General features: G+C 27.4%; 2 protein-coding genes across 2 annotated transcripts in view; both read right to left on the bottom strand.

The window, feature by feature from the left end:
* The window catches only part of LOC118441164 (uncharacterized), a 183,433-nt gene that overhangs the window by 52,872 nt on the left and 113,061 nt on the right, over window positions 1–17,500 (bottom strand). The window lies entirely within an intron of this gene.
* Window positions 17,056–17,500, bottom strand: part of LOC146872674 (uncharacterized) — a 3,939-nt gene continuing 3,494 nt past the window's right edge. The window contains exon 3 of the mRNA XM_085660121.1: window positions 17,056–17,167. Coding sequence (XP_085516247.1) covers window positions 17,159–17,167 — 9 coding nt within the window. The 3' untranslated portion in view covers window positions 17,056–17,158. The remainder of the gene's footprint in view (window positions 17,168–17,500) is intronic.

Genomic DNA, 17,500 nt, shown 5'->3' on the forward strand with positions numbered 1-17,500 from the left:
AAAAAAAATATTTTAAATACGACCGAGTTTCAACTATTATTATTATTATTACTATTATTATTATTATTATTATTATTATTATTATTATTATTATTATTATTATTAAAATTTCCATTTTATATGAGAAGATAAAGGACGATTAATAAAAGAAGAGAGACAAGTATGAGAAAGGAAGAAAGAAAGAAAGGGAAAAAAATGTCGTAGAAATGTTTCTAATATATCCGACGTTTGCTAAGAATCATTAGAAACAAAATGTATTTAACGAGATGCGAATAATCTCTGACGATACACGGAAAAACAAAGAGACAGATAGATAGACAGATAGAGATAGATAGATAGATAGATAGATAGATAGATAGAGAGAGAGAGAGAGTGAGTGAGAGAGAGAGAGAGAGAGAGAGAGAGAGAGAGAAATAGAGATAAACCCGATAATCCTTTGTTGAAATGTTGAATCCGAACGATTAATTTCACGTAGCTAGATCGAGGATACGATCCATTATGCTACATTTCCACTGATACGATCCACTGAAAAACATTTTCGTAGTACGAGTCGATCGAGTATAGAAAGTGGATTCCCACCTCTAACGAAACTTCGTTCAGTATCGTTTCTTCATTCTTTTGATTTATCGTAGTAATCTAACGGGTGATCCATTGGTAACCGAATCACTTTGGTAAATATTTTCTATTTTCTTTGTAAAGATTTATCGTTTCTTCATTCCTTTTTTTTCCTTTGACTTTTTTTTTTTTTTAGTTTTTTTTTTTAGTTTTTTTTTAGTTTTCTTCCGTTCCTCTTCTTTTACTTTTTTACTTTTTATTTCCTCCTTTGAAACGACACATTTCATTTGTCGATATTTTTTCTTTCTCTCAAGCAACATCTCGTTCGCATGATTTGTTTGTTCGTTCGTTCGTTTATTTTTATTTACAGTGATAGATAATGTTTACATTAAAAGGTATAGTTTATATTGAAACTGTTGGGTAGAAATGAAATTAAAAATATTTAACCATTGAAATATTCGATCTATATGGAAAATATTGATACATTTAGAATATGGGATATATTTGAAATATCAATCTAATGAAATATATAGATATAATAGTGTAAATGTTTTGAACGTATAGGCATAATATTTTGTTATTTAACATTGAAATTTTATTATTTAATAAGAAAACATTCGATATAATATGAAGAAGAATGAAAAATTTATACATCGAAGAAATTAATTCATAATTTCTTATATCCGTTTTCTATTATTTTATTTCAAATAAAATACATTTAAATACATTTAATGAATTAAAATGATCACGCTAAACTAAATAAATAAATAAATAAATACGAATATTCGTATTAATTAAAATGTTTTAATTATTTGGGAACAATCGATGTGAACGTTAAAACATTTGGATATTTTTCTTTGTAACATAAAATAATAATAATATATTTAATATACATATTCACATTTCACGAGTACTCTATTACCTTTCTACTAATTATTATTATTTCTATTCTATGAATTTTTTCTCGTTTGTACGGTCACATTTTAATTGATACTACTATAATTATTAATATATTAAAAATGTGTTACGAGGATACACGTACATGTATACACACGCATCTGTGCGTTCGTGTATATATATATATACATGTACATATACATACGTATATATATACACATACATATGCATACATTTAAACATACATGACAAAGAAGATATCAAAGAACACAATCGAGATGTAGTTAAACATCACTCATTCTCTCTCTCTCTCTCTCTCTCTCTCTCTCTCCCTCTCTTATATACAAAGGGCTGGCCCTATTATTCAAACATCAAACCCATCCACTGAATCATAATATCTCTGAGAATTTTGTTTGTTCACATTAGAACATCGATCCCACTCGAAAATGTTATCTTTAGATCTACTTATTGAAGCATATAATTCAATCCGTCATATATATATATATATATATATATATATATATATATATATGTATTACAAAAAAGATTTTTATTAAGAATTAATAATGAAGAATTTCGTCGGAATACTTTTAATACAGATATAATTAATCGGATTTGTTTTGTAAATTGTCTCGATCGAAGAATTATTATAGAGTGTATTGGATAAAGATTTTTCTGAAATTAAAAATTCACAAGAGAAAACGAAAAAAGAAAATAAATGACAATAATAATAATCGTAGTAAAAATTATTTTCAAATTTTCTATCGATCCCTTGGAATAATTTTAATAAATACGTTTGAATAATTATTAAACGTTCTATCAGTTTAAATAATTATTGTTTATAAATTATTTTTAACGAATGATATAAATAAAGTATATATACAGTGATATAATTATATACATATTATTATTTTCTATATACTATATATAGACTTGGCGAACTAAATTCTTAAAATTCGATTATTCCAAAAATTCTGGGACTTCACGGTTGAAAATTTTTCCTGCATTTCATATAGTCTACGTATATTACTAAAAAAAAAAAAAAAAACCTCACACATGGGATAGGAATGTTCGAAATGCAGAGAATACGAAATGACATATGTATATACACACGTACGAATTATTATGAACACATATATATAAACCTATATACATAAACCTATATACATAGTATGAATATCCATGTATACATATATATATATATATATACATACATACATACATACATATATACATAGTATGAATATCCATATATAAATATATATACATACATACATACATACATACATACATATATACATACATACGTACATACATACATACATACATACATACATACGTACGTACGTATGTATACATATGTGTACCTACGTACGTGGCAAATATCACAAAGGACATACTCGTTTCTACATTCGTTGTCAATCAATTCAATATTATTCAAGTAAGTAACTTTGGTTTTAATAACTCGGTTGACTCTTTTAGATTCTAATCTATTTCTTTTTAGTACGTATATAGTTCTTATTTCATTAGTCATCTCATCTAAGAGAAACACGGTGTGTTTTAAAGTACTCATTTCGCGGCTCGTGGACACTTTCGCGAGACATTTTCGTGCTGTTATTTCAAGACATAAAACGAGCAAAAAGAGAGAAAAAGAGAGAGAGAGAGAGAGAGAGAGACAGAAAGAGAGGAAACGAGAAGGTTACCTTCTCCTTCAGTATCTTCTTCTTCTTCTTCTTCATCTTCTTCTTGTACATCTCGTAAGATGGCGTCGTTTATACGAGGATTAACGTAAACACGGATTAAACCGACTAACACGTTGGAAATGTGCTGCTTTTCCTTTTAGGAAAATGTCCATCGTATATTCCTTCTTGTTGAAAATGGATTATTTTCATGAAACACGTATATATTATTTTTCATTCGCCACATATTTTTAATCCACTAATACTATAAGAATGAAATATTTTCTTTGAAATTAATTAAAAGCTAAAAAAGTAATGTTTAATTATTATATTCGCTCTCTCTCTTTCTCTCTTTCTCTCTCTCTCTCTTTCTCTCTCTCTCTCTCTCTCTCTCTCTCTCTCTCTCTCTCTCTCTCTTTCTCTCTCCACCTATCTTTTATTCAAAATTATATATTTATAATTTTAATTCAATGTTAAATATAACGTTAAAATAAATGAATGATTAAAATTTATCAGAATTTAATCGAACAAGGAAATTTAAGATTATAATAAACAAATAATCATATTAGTTATTACTAACAATCATGTATATTCTCATATCTTATTGAAATTTGATCGATCGATTATCGTTTAATAAATTATAACGATATTTATTAATAATGAAAATGAAATTGAACGAACGTAAAATATTATAAAAATTAATATTTCTTTCCATTTTTTTTTTTTCGTTCCTCTCGATCTACGTTCGAATGGATTAAATGTCAAAATGATTTTTTTTTCTTTTTTTTTATTTTTTTTTTCCACGAAAATTCTAATCCTTATAATTTATCGACATGTCATCGATCTATACAACTAACATTTCGGCCGGAAATTCTCTAAAGTTTCAAAAGTTCCCGCTTAACTTTTTCTCTTTTCGTGGAAGAATTAGGCGGGAATTTTCAAAGACGGGCCGAGCGGTTGGCCATTAAAAGGAACTTCGTTATTAACTCGATTCATCGACTTAATTCGCAGTTTACCACGCGCCCCGCCGCTCTTTTGCCTTCCTCGTAAATTAACGAGTTCGTCGAGTAAAATTACGGGTACGCTCTCGTTCTAGAGTTTAGAGACTTTAACGTTAGAGCCAACTTGGAAAATTTTCTAGGAATTCTCTAGACTAGTAACAAATCAGAACACCTATTTACATGCATATATAAATATATATACATATATTCATCGTGTTTCTTGACCGTAACATACATTAATTAAATAAGTAAAAGAAGAAGAAGAAGAAAAAGAAGAAGAATGAATAAAAGAGAGAGAGAAAGAGAGAGAGAGAGAGAGAGAGAGAATAAAAATGGCGGGAAATTCAAAAGAATTTGTAGAACAATAAAAGAATTATCGATTTAAACTATACTAAATTAAAGAATCAGCTTTGATCACTAAATGAAGAAGAAGAAGATGATAATGATGAAGAAGAAGAAGAATGAAGAATAATGAATGTAAATCATGAATAAGAGAAGTACAAATGGTCCGTGAAATTTAAACGGCGAAAAACGAAGAATTATCGATTTCAATTAAGGTTAAAGAGTCGTCTTTGATCAGTGACGAAGGAAGAATAATAATGGGCTTAAACAATGAATTGAAGAAAAATAAGATGAAATATATTAATACTTAAGGGAATTAGTAAAATAAATTAAATAAATAATGTAAGAATGATTGATTACATAAATTATATTAAAAATTCGACTTAGTTCGAAGATTACAATAATAATAATAATAATAAGAATAATAATAATGATAATAATAATAATATTGATAATGATAAAGAAATACAAATAATAGAAAAGTAATAGTAATTGAAATAAATAAATATAGATTATAATTCGAGAAGAATAAATTATACGATTGTAACTTGTATTAAAAGAATCGATATTATGATCGGGAATTAAAGAAATATAAATAATATTATTAATAATAACAACGAATAGAAATTACAAATAGAAGAAATGATCGGTTATTCGAATAACAATGAACGGAATTCACGGAATAACAAAGGATTGGTCGATTTCAATTAAAATTACATAATCAAAAATGAGAGAGAGAGAGAGAGAGAGAGAGAGAAGGAAGGAAAGAAGACAAAAACGACGAAAATTGGCGAGAAATTCGAATGAAATTCGAAGGGCAACACAACAAAAGAGTTATCGATTTCGAATATAATGCTAAAGAATCGACTTTGACTCGTTACAAAGAGAAAGACTGTTGGAGAGTAAAAGAGAGAGAGAGAGAGAGAGAGAGAGAGAGAGAGAGAGAGAGAGAGTTTAACTCGATTGTTAATGCTCTCGTAGTCGCGTTGAAATGGCGATCCCAAAGTGCGGTGACACATAGAGGGTTGGTATGGTTAGGTATAGAGCTAACACGTGGAGAGAAAGAATGAGTGAGTGAGAGAGAGAGAGAGAGAGAGAGAGAGAGAGAGAGAGAGAGAGAGAGAGAGTGAGAGAGAGAGAGAGAGACGAGTCGTGACGGTAGGAACGCGTTTGATTAAAACCCATTTATCACTTAAACCGTGTCCCGTTTCAGGCTTTTGTAGAGTTGGGATCTTTTGTCGACACGAATGACCATCCCTTCCCCTCATTATCCTAGCCCACCCCTACTCCCACCCACTATCTCCCACATTCTCTTTCTGAAAACGTCGTTTTCAGTTCGTTTCTTCTTCTTTTCTTCACTATGAACAGAGTCTGTTTTCTTTATCCTTCCTAAAGTCATTTTGACACATTCAAATTCGAAGTAACGTTAAGCCATAGAATTATTTCCTTTCTCTTCTCTTCGTTTATTCTGTACGTATCATTTCCTTTCTATCTTCTCTCTTTTATATATATATATATATATATATATATATACATTTATATATGTGCAATAATAGATAATATATTTATTCACAGTATAGATAATAAAAATGTTTGATCTGAATATAGATAATAAAAAATCGTAATTATGTTAAATATATTAATGAAATACTATATATGAAAATATATAAGCGTATGTGTTCAATATATATATATATATATATATATATATATATATATATATACATATATATATTACATGACTTTTAGATAGTAATCTATATATACAGGGGTTGTTACCTTAAACGCGTGATGTTGAAATAACTCGTGAGGGGTTGGAATTTTATTAAAAAAAAAAAAATCTATTTCTCCACTTTATTTTCTTGGCCATTCAATAAAAGTTATTTCTGAAATTCAATCAAATACGTAAATAAAATAATGAAATTGCATTCGTATGAAAAAGTACAAATAAAGAGATATCAAGGGTATAAAAGTAAAAAAAAAAAAAAAAAAAAAGTTTCTACATAAACATTGTTTAATACAAAGATAAAGATTTCCATCGTACAGCGTAAATTAATTTTCTTTTTTATTTTCTCTTTTTTTTTTTTTATTTTCTTTTTTTATATCGAATAATACGGAAAAATTTCAATCACATTCAAATATTTTTATTATTTCTTTAATAGAGCCATATACTTCTTTTCTTTTCTTGTTCTATTTTCATTTTGCCCCAATAGTACGGTGACGTATGTTGAGACAAATTTAAACGTCGTATATTATACAGTGACCTAAGTGTGACCTTGAATGAAAAAGAAAGAAAGAAAGATATTCGTAAAAGATGAGTTGGATTCGTACGTGACTCACGAGTATATTTATTTAATTTTATTTTCTTTTCTTATCATTCTATCGTGTTCCCATTTTCTCTGTCCTTTGTTTTTTTTTCTTTCTTTCTTTCTTTCTTTCTTTCTTTCTTTTTCTTCTTTACTTTCATCTTCTTCATTTTTACGACATATGTTTTAAATCGAAGGAACTGTACACACTAACGTCAAATAGAGATGTTCTTACCTTTTGGCTATTTCCTTCCTTTTTATTCTACTTCTTGCAGTAATATTGAATGTCAACGTCTAGAGTAATGATTTCTTTCCTTCGTTTTGTCCCTTGAGAAGGAGAGAGAGAGAGAGAGAGAGAGAGAGAGAGAGAGAGAGAGAGAGAGAGAGAGAGAGAGAGAGAGAGAGAAAGAGAGAAGGTGGAATTGTCGACCGTTACATGATTGCTGGAAATCGATTTCGTTTTTATCCGACATTCTGACAACGACAGAAAGTATTATTACACGAAAATTAATGGATTTTGTTTGACCAACCAACAATTTTTCATAAAAAAAAAAAAAAATGAGAGAGAGAGAGAGAAATAAGAAAATTGTAGTAAAATTAACACAAAATTATAAATATCATTTTTATTATTATTAAACTTTTTTTCTTTTATGTTTTATCAATAATATATATATATATATATATATATTGTTATATTTTTGTTTCATTCAATTATGATTTCATTTGGTAATACGTATACAAAATCAGAGATAATATAAAATCGTTGAAAAAAAAAAAAGAAAAAAAAGAAAATAAGAAAAAGAAAAAGAGGAAAAGGAAAGAAAGAAAAGAAGGAAGAGGAAGAGGAGGAAGAAGAAAATTAAGAAAATAAGAAAAGAACATTATTCAATGGAGATGAAATCCGTTCGTTCGAAATTACGACGAATTTTTTCGCTTGGAAAATCAAGGATTCGATTCGATAAAAGTAGATAGTAAGAATATTAAAAGGACTTGAATCTAAAATATAGAAAGAGATAGATAGAGATAGAGATAGATGAGGTGAATAGAAAGAAAAAGAGAGAGCGAGAGAGAGAGAGAGAGAGAGAGAGGAAGGGACAAAAGGAATGTAAGTACTTTTTCATTTTATCGATTTACTCTTTTTTAATTCTTTCGAATCTGAATTCATATGAGAAAAAGAAGAAGAAAGCAAACAAAAAAAAAAAAAAAAAAAAAAAAAAAAGAAAAAATAAATCCTTCCTCGATCTTTTCTCTTTGGAAATTATAATCATAAAAATTTCGTAAAAAATATGAAAATAAAAATATTCTAAAGGATATTAATAAAGTTACATCTCAGTTCAAGTTAAAGAAATACATTCTTTCATATATATATATATATATATATATATATATATATATATTTTTTTTTTTTTTTTCTTTTTTTTACAATATACGAATAGTCATTAATTATTAAGAAATTATAATTTCAAGTTGACTGTGATAAGAAATTGTTGATTGTTATGATTGATTTGTTATCATGATAAAACATAATGATTATTCAATAAATTTATATAATTTCTTAATACATTTGTTATATTAAAAAAGTAATTAAATTTAACAAATACTTATTGTACAATTAAAATATTTAACAATAAAGAAAAACATGTAAATGTTAAAATGCATAAAAGAAAGTTAATTGAAAATTTTTATAATATTTGAAGAAAGGTAGGGAGAGAGAAAACCAGAGAGAGAGAGAGAGAGAAAGGAATAGGAGCAGACAAATTGGAATAGAAAAGCAAAAGACATTGATGGTGAAACCAAGAGGAAAATCTCAGAGGGAGACGCCTAACGATAAGGCAAGTTTTCCACGAAATAAAGGAAATTGCTTTGGGCCTGAGGTGGAAAAGACATAGGGGGAGGAGAAGGTTGAACGTGGCTGGTAAATGAACGAAGAGGAGGAGAAAGAAGAGGAGTAGGAAGAGGAGGTGAAAGAGGAGGATGAGGAGAAGGTTACTTGCTTAGACGTTGAGGATAGAAATGAAGAAAAGAAAAGAAAAAGAAAGAAAAGGAAAGAAATAAAAGGGGAAAAGAAAAAAGGGAATACTTTCAACGTTACTCGTAGTTCTGAGCTAAAAACTTGTACGTACGTTACGACTGCTATTGTATGTGTATCGACTTTTATATTTGAAGAAAAATTTCACGTGAACGAACCACGTTTACCTATTACTTTTTTCGTTCTTTTTATATTGTAATTTAAAATTTGTCAAATTCTTTTTCTTCTTCTTCTTTTCTCTTTCTTTTTCAAATATTTATTCTCCATCATCAAAATCGAGCGCTGATATAATTCATTATAGAGTGAAGTATTATATATTCATTTTATTAATGTGTATCTTTTGTTTATTACTTATATATATATTTATATATATATTTATTATTATATATTATATATTATATATATCATATATTATATATTATATATATTATATATATATATATATAAACTCTATTGTATATAAACATTTCCTAATTTATTTGTAAATATTAACATATTTCATTTTCGATGTTAATTTAAAAATTTATTTTAATACGTATATATATATATATATATATATATATATATATATATATATATGAAATATAAAAATCAAAAGTGTATTACCGATATGTACAAAAATTTATTAAAACATAAGTAAAGAAAAGGAAAAAGAACACAAACGAACAAACAATCAAGCAAACAAACAAAAAGAAATAGAGAAAAAAAAAAGAGAAGAAACGTTTCTCTGAACCATAAAACAAAAAGAATGAAAAATTGTTTTACCAGTGTAAAATGAAAGAAAAAATTAAATCGATCAAAAGAAAAAAAAAAAAAAAAAAAGAAGAAAAAAAAGAAAAAAGAAAAAGAAGCAGAGCAAAGAAAAATAAATGTTCTTGAGAAGATGAATGAAACTAAATTACCACCGACGTAACATATTTATACTCGTATGCGATTATTATCCCGTGATACGATTAGATATTTTTAATCGGAGAATAGAGAGGAAGAGGAAAAATGAGAGAGAGAGAGAGAGAGAGAGAGAGAGAGAGAGAGAGAGAAAAGGGAAGAAACAGTAATTAAAATGTTTAAAAACGAAAAGAAACCGAGTTAAAAAAAGGATGAGTGCCGTGAAGGCAGAATAGGGGAGTGGGTGCTTGATTTGTAACGGGTTAAAGACGTCGGGATGAAAAGTCTTTATACAAAAGAAAAATTCAATTACCGAAGAAAATTCAATTAGCGTATTTCTATCGTTTTCAATTTGATTTTCTGGTGTTCATACCTCGGCAAAGTTCAAAAGCTTTCTCAGAAGCTTTTCTCTATCAATATGGCAGACGTTAAAACAAATAGGACGTGTGGCAAACATAAGACGACACAACCATGCTATTCTGTGGCCCCTCTCATTCGAGTTTCTCACTACTTTGCTTGCTTGCTTGCTTGCTCGCTTGCTTGCTTGCTCTCGCTCGTTCGTTCGTTCGTTCGTTCGCTTGCTTGCTTGCTTGCTTGCTTGGTTGGTTGGTTGGTTGGTTGGTTGGTTGGTTGCTTGCTCGCTCATTCGCTTGCTCGCTTGCTTGCTTGCTTGCCTTTTCATATTCGCCTTTTCGAACGGTCTCTTTGCACCCACACAACCAAGTGAAAATCTATCGTTCGATGTGCAAATACTCCTACGTATAGTTTGAACTGAAGAAAAACTTGAAGAAGCAGTGAAATTAGCATAATTACACCGGGAGAGAAAAGAGAGAGAGAGAGAGAGAGAGAGAGAGAGAGAGAGAGAGAGAGAGAGAGAGAGAGAGAGAGAGAGAAAGATCAGTCGTTAAACTCGTGGGGTGAAAAAAAAAACAAGAATACAATAACTCGATTTGTTTCATGTTTTTTTTTTTTTTTTTTTTTTTTTTTTCGTTGATTACTCGTTATTAGATATTAATAGATCGTAACGCGAATATATGTACGTACAAATTAGATAACTGTAGAAATATTTTTTGATAATTGTATAGAAACGTTTTTGTTTTTTTTTTCCTTTTTTTTCCTTTTTCTCGTTGTTCTTTTTTTTTTTTAATTGTTCTCTTAAAAAAAAAAAAAAAGAACAATAGTAATTGTTACGCATATCGTTCGAATGTTTTTGGATGGAAAAACAATAGATAAGGAGTTAATTATTATCAGATCGAATATCTTCTTTCAACAATTAATATATAAATAAAATATAAAATTTGTGAAAAATTATTGATTGAAATGAAACATTATTACGTGCATTCAAATAAAAACTTATTATTCGATACGAATTATATATTAGGAATTTTTAAAGCTAAATTAGAAAGAATAATTCATATTCTCGATGTACATATTATTATCATATCATAATATATATATATATATATATATATATATATATATCTGTGTGTATATATCTGTGTGTGTGTGTGTGTGGGAATAAAATCATTCTTACATATTTCATGACATCTGCAGTAACATTGAATATACTTGCATATGCATATATACCCATATAAATAAATATATAAATAAATAAATAAATAAATAAATATTTATATATATATATATATATATATATATATATATACGCAATGTATCGATGGATTATAATGGCAATTAATAACTGATTAAGAGAAGAGTAATAATCGGTCGGACCGTAGAAATTCACATGGGAAATAATCTCGCTTGGCTCTTCAATTAATTACGAAACTTGATTATACACGAATGAAGAAACAAAATGTTATTCTCTCTCTCACACTCTCCCCCATTTCTCTCAATTTATCTATCTCCCTCTTTTCTGCATAAGAAAGGAATTTGCGTATAGCTCGTTTTACTTATTTGATTTACGTACATATATAGATAGATACGATAACAAAGACGCACATAGAAGTTGTCCAGTATATTACATGTATTACATACGCATAGACATATATTCACATATACACGCGGGCGCGTATATATGTAGATATATATGATATATAATAAATTAAATTAAAATTGAAAATTGGAAATATTATAAAAAGAAAAAATATTCATATCGAATTTTATAATATTATAGTTACAATAATATGATCTATAATAATTAAACAATTTATATATATATATATATATATATACCTATGTATGTATGTCTATATATGTATGGATATATATGTACTCAAAGCGATTAATCGAATACTGTTCCGAGTAGTAAAAAAGTAATAGCGATAGTAGGAAGTGGGAGATGTAATCAATGTTTCGGAGTAATCACGAGAGCCAATAGAAATTCATTGTAACACGTCGTAGAAATTCAATTTCACCTAATGCGTTTCGAACTCTGGACCTTCGGCAAGAACATTTGTATTTACATACATGCGTATGTATGTATTGTCTCTTTTACATACATGCGTACATATGTACATACGTACGTACGTACATACGTATGTATGTAAATATATATATATATATATATATATATATATGTACATATGGATGTATAGTAGTGTATATATGTATATACATGTATGTATATATATATTCTAATGCTCGTGTATACATTTGTACATTGATTGTGAGCATTTTCCTCCTGTTCGTTTAGTCGATCTAACACGTTTTCTAATATTCGTTGTATTAATTATTATATATATATATATATACACACACACACATACACATAATATTTACATATATGTATGCACATATAAAGTTACGAATTAATTAACGATGCTTTTGATATATCTGAAATTTGTAAGCAAACGTGCCAATCGACGAAATGCTTTTAATCTTCGTAAATACTAACCCCCCTCCCATCCAAACCCTTTCCCTCTCTCCTTTCAACATTTTAGCATTTCCAGGATAAATCGTAATTGGGATTAGTTTAGATATGCACGTAATTGACTACACTGCTTTATGAGCTATTCGATTCGACGAATATGTCGGTCACGATAAAATCAAGAACGATGGTTGAGAGAGGGAGAGATAAAGTGAGTGAGTGAGTGAGTGAGAGAGAGAGAAAGAGAGAGAGAGGGAGAGAGAGGGAGGGAGGATTCAAATGTATTTCGAAGGACCTTACGCGATTGGATGTAATTAAAATTACGATTGAAATGCGTATGTACATATATATATATATATATATATATATATATATATACATGTATATATATATATGTATATGTACATGTATATGTATATACGTATGTACACTTGTGCGTACAAAGTTATTGAGTTACGTGTTAAAATACGTTCGAATGATTTGAAAATATTACACTCAAAAGGAATTTTAATTTTTGAGTTTCTTTTTTGTGTTCCTTATGTTCCATTTTGTTTTGTTTCGTTTCTTTTCTGAGTGTAATCAAAAAAAAAAGAAACGAAAAGAAATAATTGATCAATGTGATGATCCCCTTACAATGATCGCTATGTTGGAAATAAGATTATATTTATCTTTCTCCGTTTCTTTTTTTTTTTTTCTTTCCACCATTCGAATAATTAAAAGTTAAATTTAATATCAACGATTTTTTGAATAGGTTTATTTTTTACAATTTCAACGTATTATGTGTTTCTGAAAAGGTGAGTATAAAAATAATGATTAATGATTAATATTAATGATTAATATTTTTGTTTGTTTGTATTTAATTAATTAATAATTAGAATTTTAATAAGTGATTATTTTGAACAAATTATTTTATTATTTAAAATGAGTTTTGTTATATTTCTTCAGTGTAGATTTTCAGAAAATTTTGCTATTCTTCATTCATTAAAATGAAATAACGATTTCGATTGCTCGTCAATGAAGAATTTCATTTTCATGTGTATTTTCCGCTTAATTCTCAACAATATTTATTTTCCTTTTTCTTTTTCTTTTCCTTTTTTTTTTTCCTATGCAACATTACCGGAAAACTCGAGTTTTAAAATTACTCATTTATTTTAAAATTTTTCGATTGAAATGTTCTACATATAAAAGTGCTTTAGATTACTTTGATTATTAATTAAAAAAGAAAAAAAAAAAAAAAAAGAAAAAAAAAAAAGTAAGTAAATAAATAAAAAAAAAAAAAGGAGAAAAGTAAATAAAATAAAATAAAGTAAAAAGAAATAGCGATTTACTTTGATGTAACAACCTGAAAAAAAATGTTAAGACTATCTAAACATTGTAATGATAGGGAAAAGAAAAGAAATTAATTTTTCCAGACTTTTGATATCATTTGTACAAATGCTAGATATCAAGAACGGTGATATTAGCAATAACTATGTATATACATACTTATACATATATATATATATATATATATATGTATATATATATATATATATGTATATATATATATATATGTATATATGTATACCTTTATCTGTATACATACTATTGCATGAATACATTCGAGTAAAATAGCTCGGTAGTAGGCAGTTAGGATCGTATTAGGATCGAGTACCGTGTCTCATTGAGCCGACTTTCGTTCAATTTCAAAGTCTCGGTAAGCGATTAGGTCATTGGCTCGATACGATGCGCGCTAAGTAGGGTCAATTTAACTTAATGGAACAATTTCGTTGCTAAATATATCTACCTCTCTCTCTCTCTCTCTTTCTCTCTCTCTCTCTTTCTCTTTCTCTCGCCCACCCACTCGCTCACCCTCTTTATTCTAATACGTTGAAAAATATACTTGAGGAAGTACTCGAAATATTTCTCGAATTAAATTGGAATGAACACTATGAGATAATATTTAAACGAAGAAATTTTTGAAATTTTTTGATAAAAAAAGAAATAAACAATAATATAGATATTTATATAATGGAAATTATTGAATTTCTTATTTATAATATTTTTCATTCTTCCTTTTCTTTTTTTTTTTTCAGAAAAAGTCCACAAAAATTAAGTTCGTGAAAATTATTAAAATATAATAATACTGTTATATGAAATTTAAATAAATAAATTATTTTTAGATTTAAATGAATCAATATAATTATTTCGTCGCACTACATATTAATTTTATTTAACTTACAATCTAAATTATTATCATTATTATATCACTTAGATTAATTATTATTGCAATCGTATATCTCATAATTCACATGAATTATTACTATAATCATTGTTATTTAACCTACGGAATAATTTACAATTGTCATTTAATCTGTAATATAAATTACCATTATTATGATTATTACAGTCATTATTATTATTATTATTATTATTATTATTATTATTATTATTATTATTATTATTATTATTATTATTATTATTATTATTATTATTATTATTATTATTATAAATAGAAAATATTGCGATGATAATCAATAAATAATGCAACCATCGCACTTGATGCATTTGTTTATAAAAATATCTTTCTTTTCTTTTTTTACATTTACTTTTTTGGATTGAGTAAAATTCATGAATTGCGAAGGAAAGCTGCAAAGGAGATATTTTGCTTCTTTTTTTTTTTTTTTTTTTTTTTTTTTCATATTTTCCTTGAAAAGTACGAATTGCACGAAATCAGATATTTCGAGGACGTCATACATATCTCGTTAACATTCTCCAACGACTAGATCGAGTAGCGTGAATTCTGAGTGAAGTACATCGAACGAGCATCCTTCCGCCATCGTTCTCACTTTTCTTGATTCTACGTGGTAACTTCCGTTACGCAAATGACAAGAACGAGGAGGATGAGAACGAGGTGGATGAGGATGAGGATGAGGAAAAGGACGAGGACGAGGACGAGGACGAGAACGTGGACGAGGACGAGGATGATGGTTCTCTTTTGCGAAGGATTCATATTTTCCAATTCCATTTCGTTCTCCATCTAGAATTTCTAGAAATTTCTAGGAAATTTTTTTCTACATTTGGTATGATCCGGTATATATGATGTATATACCATATATATATATATATATATATGTATGTATATGTATATATATATACAGGGTGTCCCATTTATCTCAAAAAATAGGAATATCTCGTGAGGGATTGAAGCTACTAAAAAAATTTGTTTACAAATTTATTTTATATGACGAGACACATCATATGGTGTAAATTATTATTTTTTTTTTTCCAATTCAAGACTTAGGTAAAGATTTCAAAGTAAAATTCGTTTTTTTTTTTTTTTTAAATGTTATTATATATTTTTATCTCTACAGATCGATGACATTTGTTTAAAAGAATTCAACGATGTACTTAATCATTTATTATTCTAAAATGTTATAAAGAATACTATAAAATTGTAAGTACATAAGAAGCATAATTTAGTATCGTTGATTACCAGCTATACAACTGCATGTAATAAACAAAGATCGAACTTATTACGAAAGAAATATCGTTTAGTTAAAATGATAATTTGAAAAATATAAAGAGAAAACAGAAGTTCGTCCTTTGTTTAAAGCAGTATTATATTGTATTATATTTTAGCGCGATTTATAAGATAAAATAAACATATTTATACAATTATCAAGTACAATTTTTTTTTCCTTTGTATTATTAATAAAAATCATAACAAAAATATTTAATGTCAAAAGAAATATAACGTGTTATTCATTAAACCAAATCATTATCCTTATACAAAAGATGAAACGAACATTTTCCCTCTCACAAATCGACCTTTGTATCAGGATCACATGATATGCGAAGAAGTGGTATGTGAAATCATGCCACCTCCAGATAAGTTCTATTCTGCTGTTAGAAAATTGAAATCACGGTAAACGTGAAATTTTTCATCGCAAATCAGAATTTGTATCAGGATCACATGATATGCAAAGAGGTGGCACGTGAAATCATGCCACCTCCAGGTAATTTGTTTCTATTAGAAAATACAAATTACCTATTTTCTCGCATATTAAGGTTTGTATCAGGACTGTATTACATTCGAAGAAGTGGCACCATTTCGTATTGTTTAAAATTTCAAACAATAAGAACAATTTTTTTTTTGGATAAGGAGAATAATGGGAGTGTTTAATGAAGAACATTTTATATTTATTTTCAAATTAAACATTTTTCTTTTCATTTTTATATGAAATATTTATAATGAATATTATAATTAAATTGCATATTAATATCAAATAAATAGCGTTTTAATATAAAACGATATAATATAATATAATATTATTCAATATAATATTGCTGTAAACTAAGGAGAAACTTCTTATCTCTCGTTATTTTTCTCCAATTGGCAGTCTAAATAAATGATATTTATTTTGTAAGAAGTTTAGCATTGATTTACAACATGTAGCCTAATTGCTGGCAAACAACTATACGTTTCTTTAGAATTTCACAAATTTATGATAAAATATATGACATTTTACAATTACAAATGAACTTGTTTGGCACGTCGTTGAATTCGTCTCAAAAGATATTATTAAATTATAAAAAAGAAAAAAAAAATGGTTCTACTTAAAAAAATGTATTCGGCTTTGACATATCTTCCATCACTTGATCTGCAAAAAAAATATTGGCACCATATGATGTGTTTCTTCATACCAAGCAAATTTGTAAAAAAATTTTTTTGCTAGCTTCAATCCCCTATGAAATACTCCAATTTTTCAAGTTAAACGACATACCCTCATAGTTATTGACGTTTTTATCGCATATTCGAATATTTCAAAAACAAAAGTGAGTAATTAACAAAAATATTTTCAATATTATTTTAATAAGAGTCGAGAGATTATCGCGTGAATTTTATATACATCAATGTAAATTTTTAAAAATATTAGAAGAGAGTTAATTTTGTCGTGAAAAATATATATAAAAGACTAATTCAATTTTATTGC

This window comes from Vespa mandarinia, chromosome 11 (assembly GCF_050613455.1).
Source record: "Vespa mandarinia isolate Hongniang chromosome 11, ASM5061345v1, whole genome shotgun sequence".
Lineage (NCBI taxonomy): Eukaryota > Metazoa > Arthropoda > Insecta > Hymenoptera > Vespidae > Vespa > Vespa mandarinia.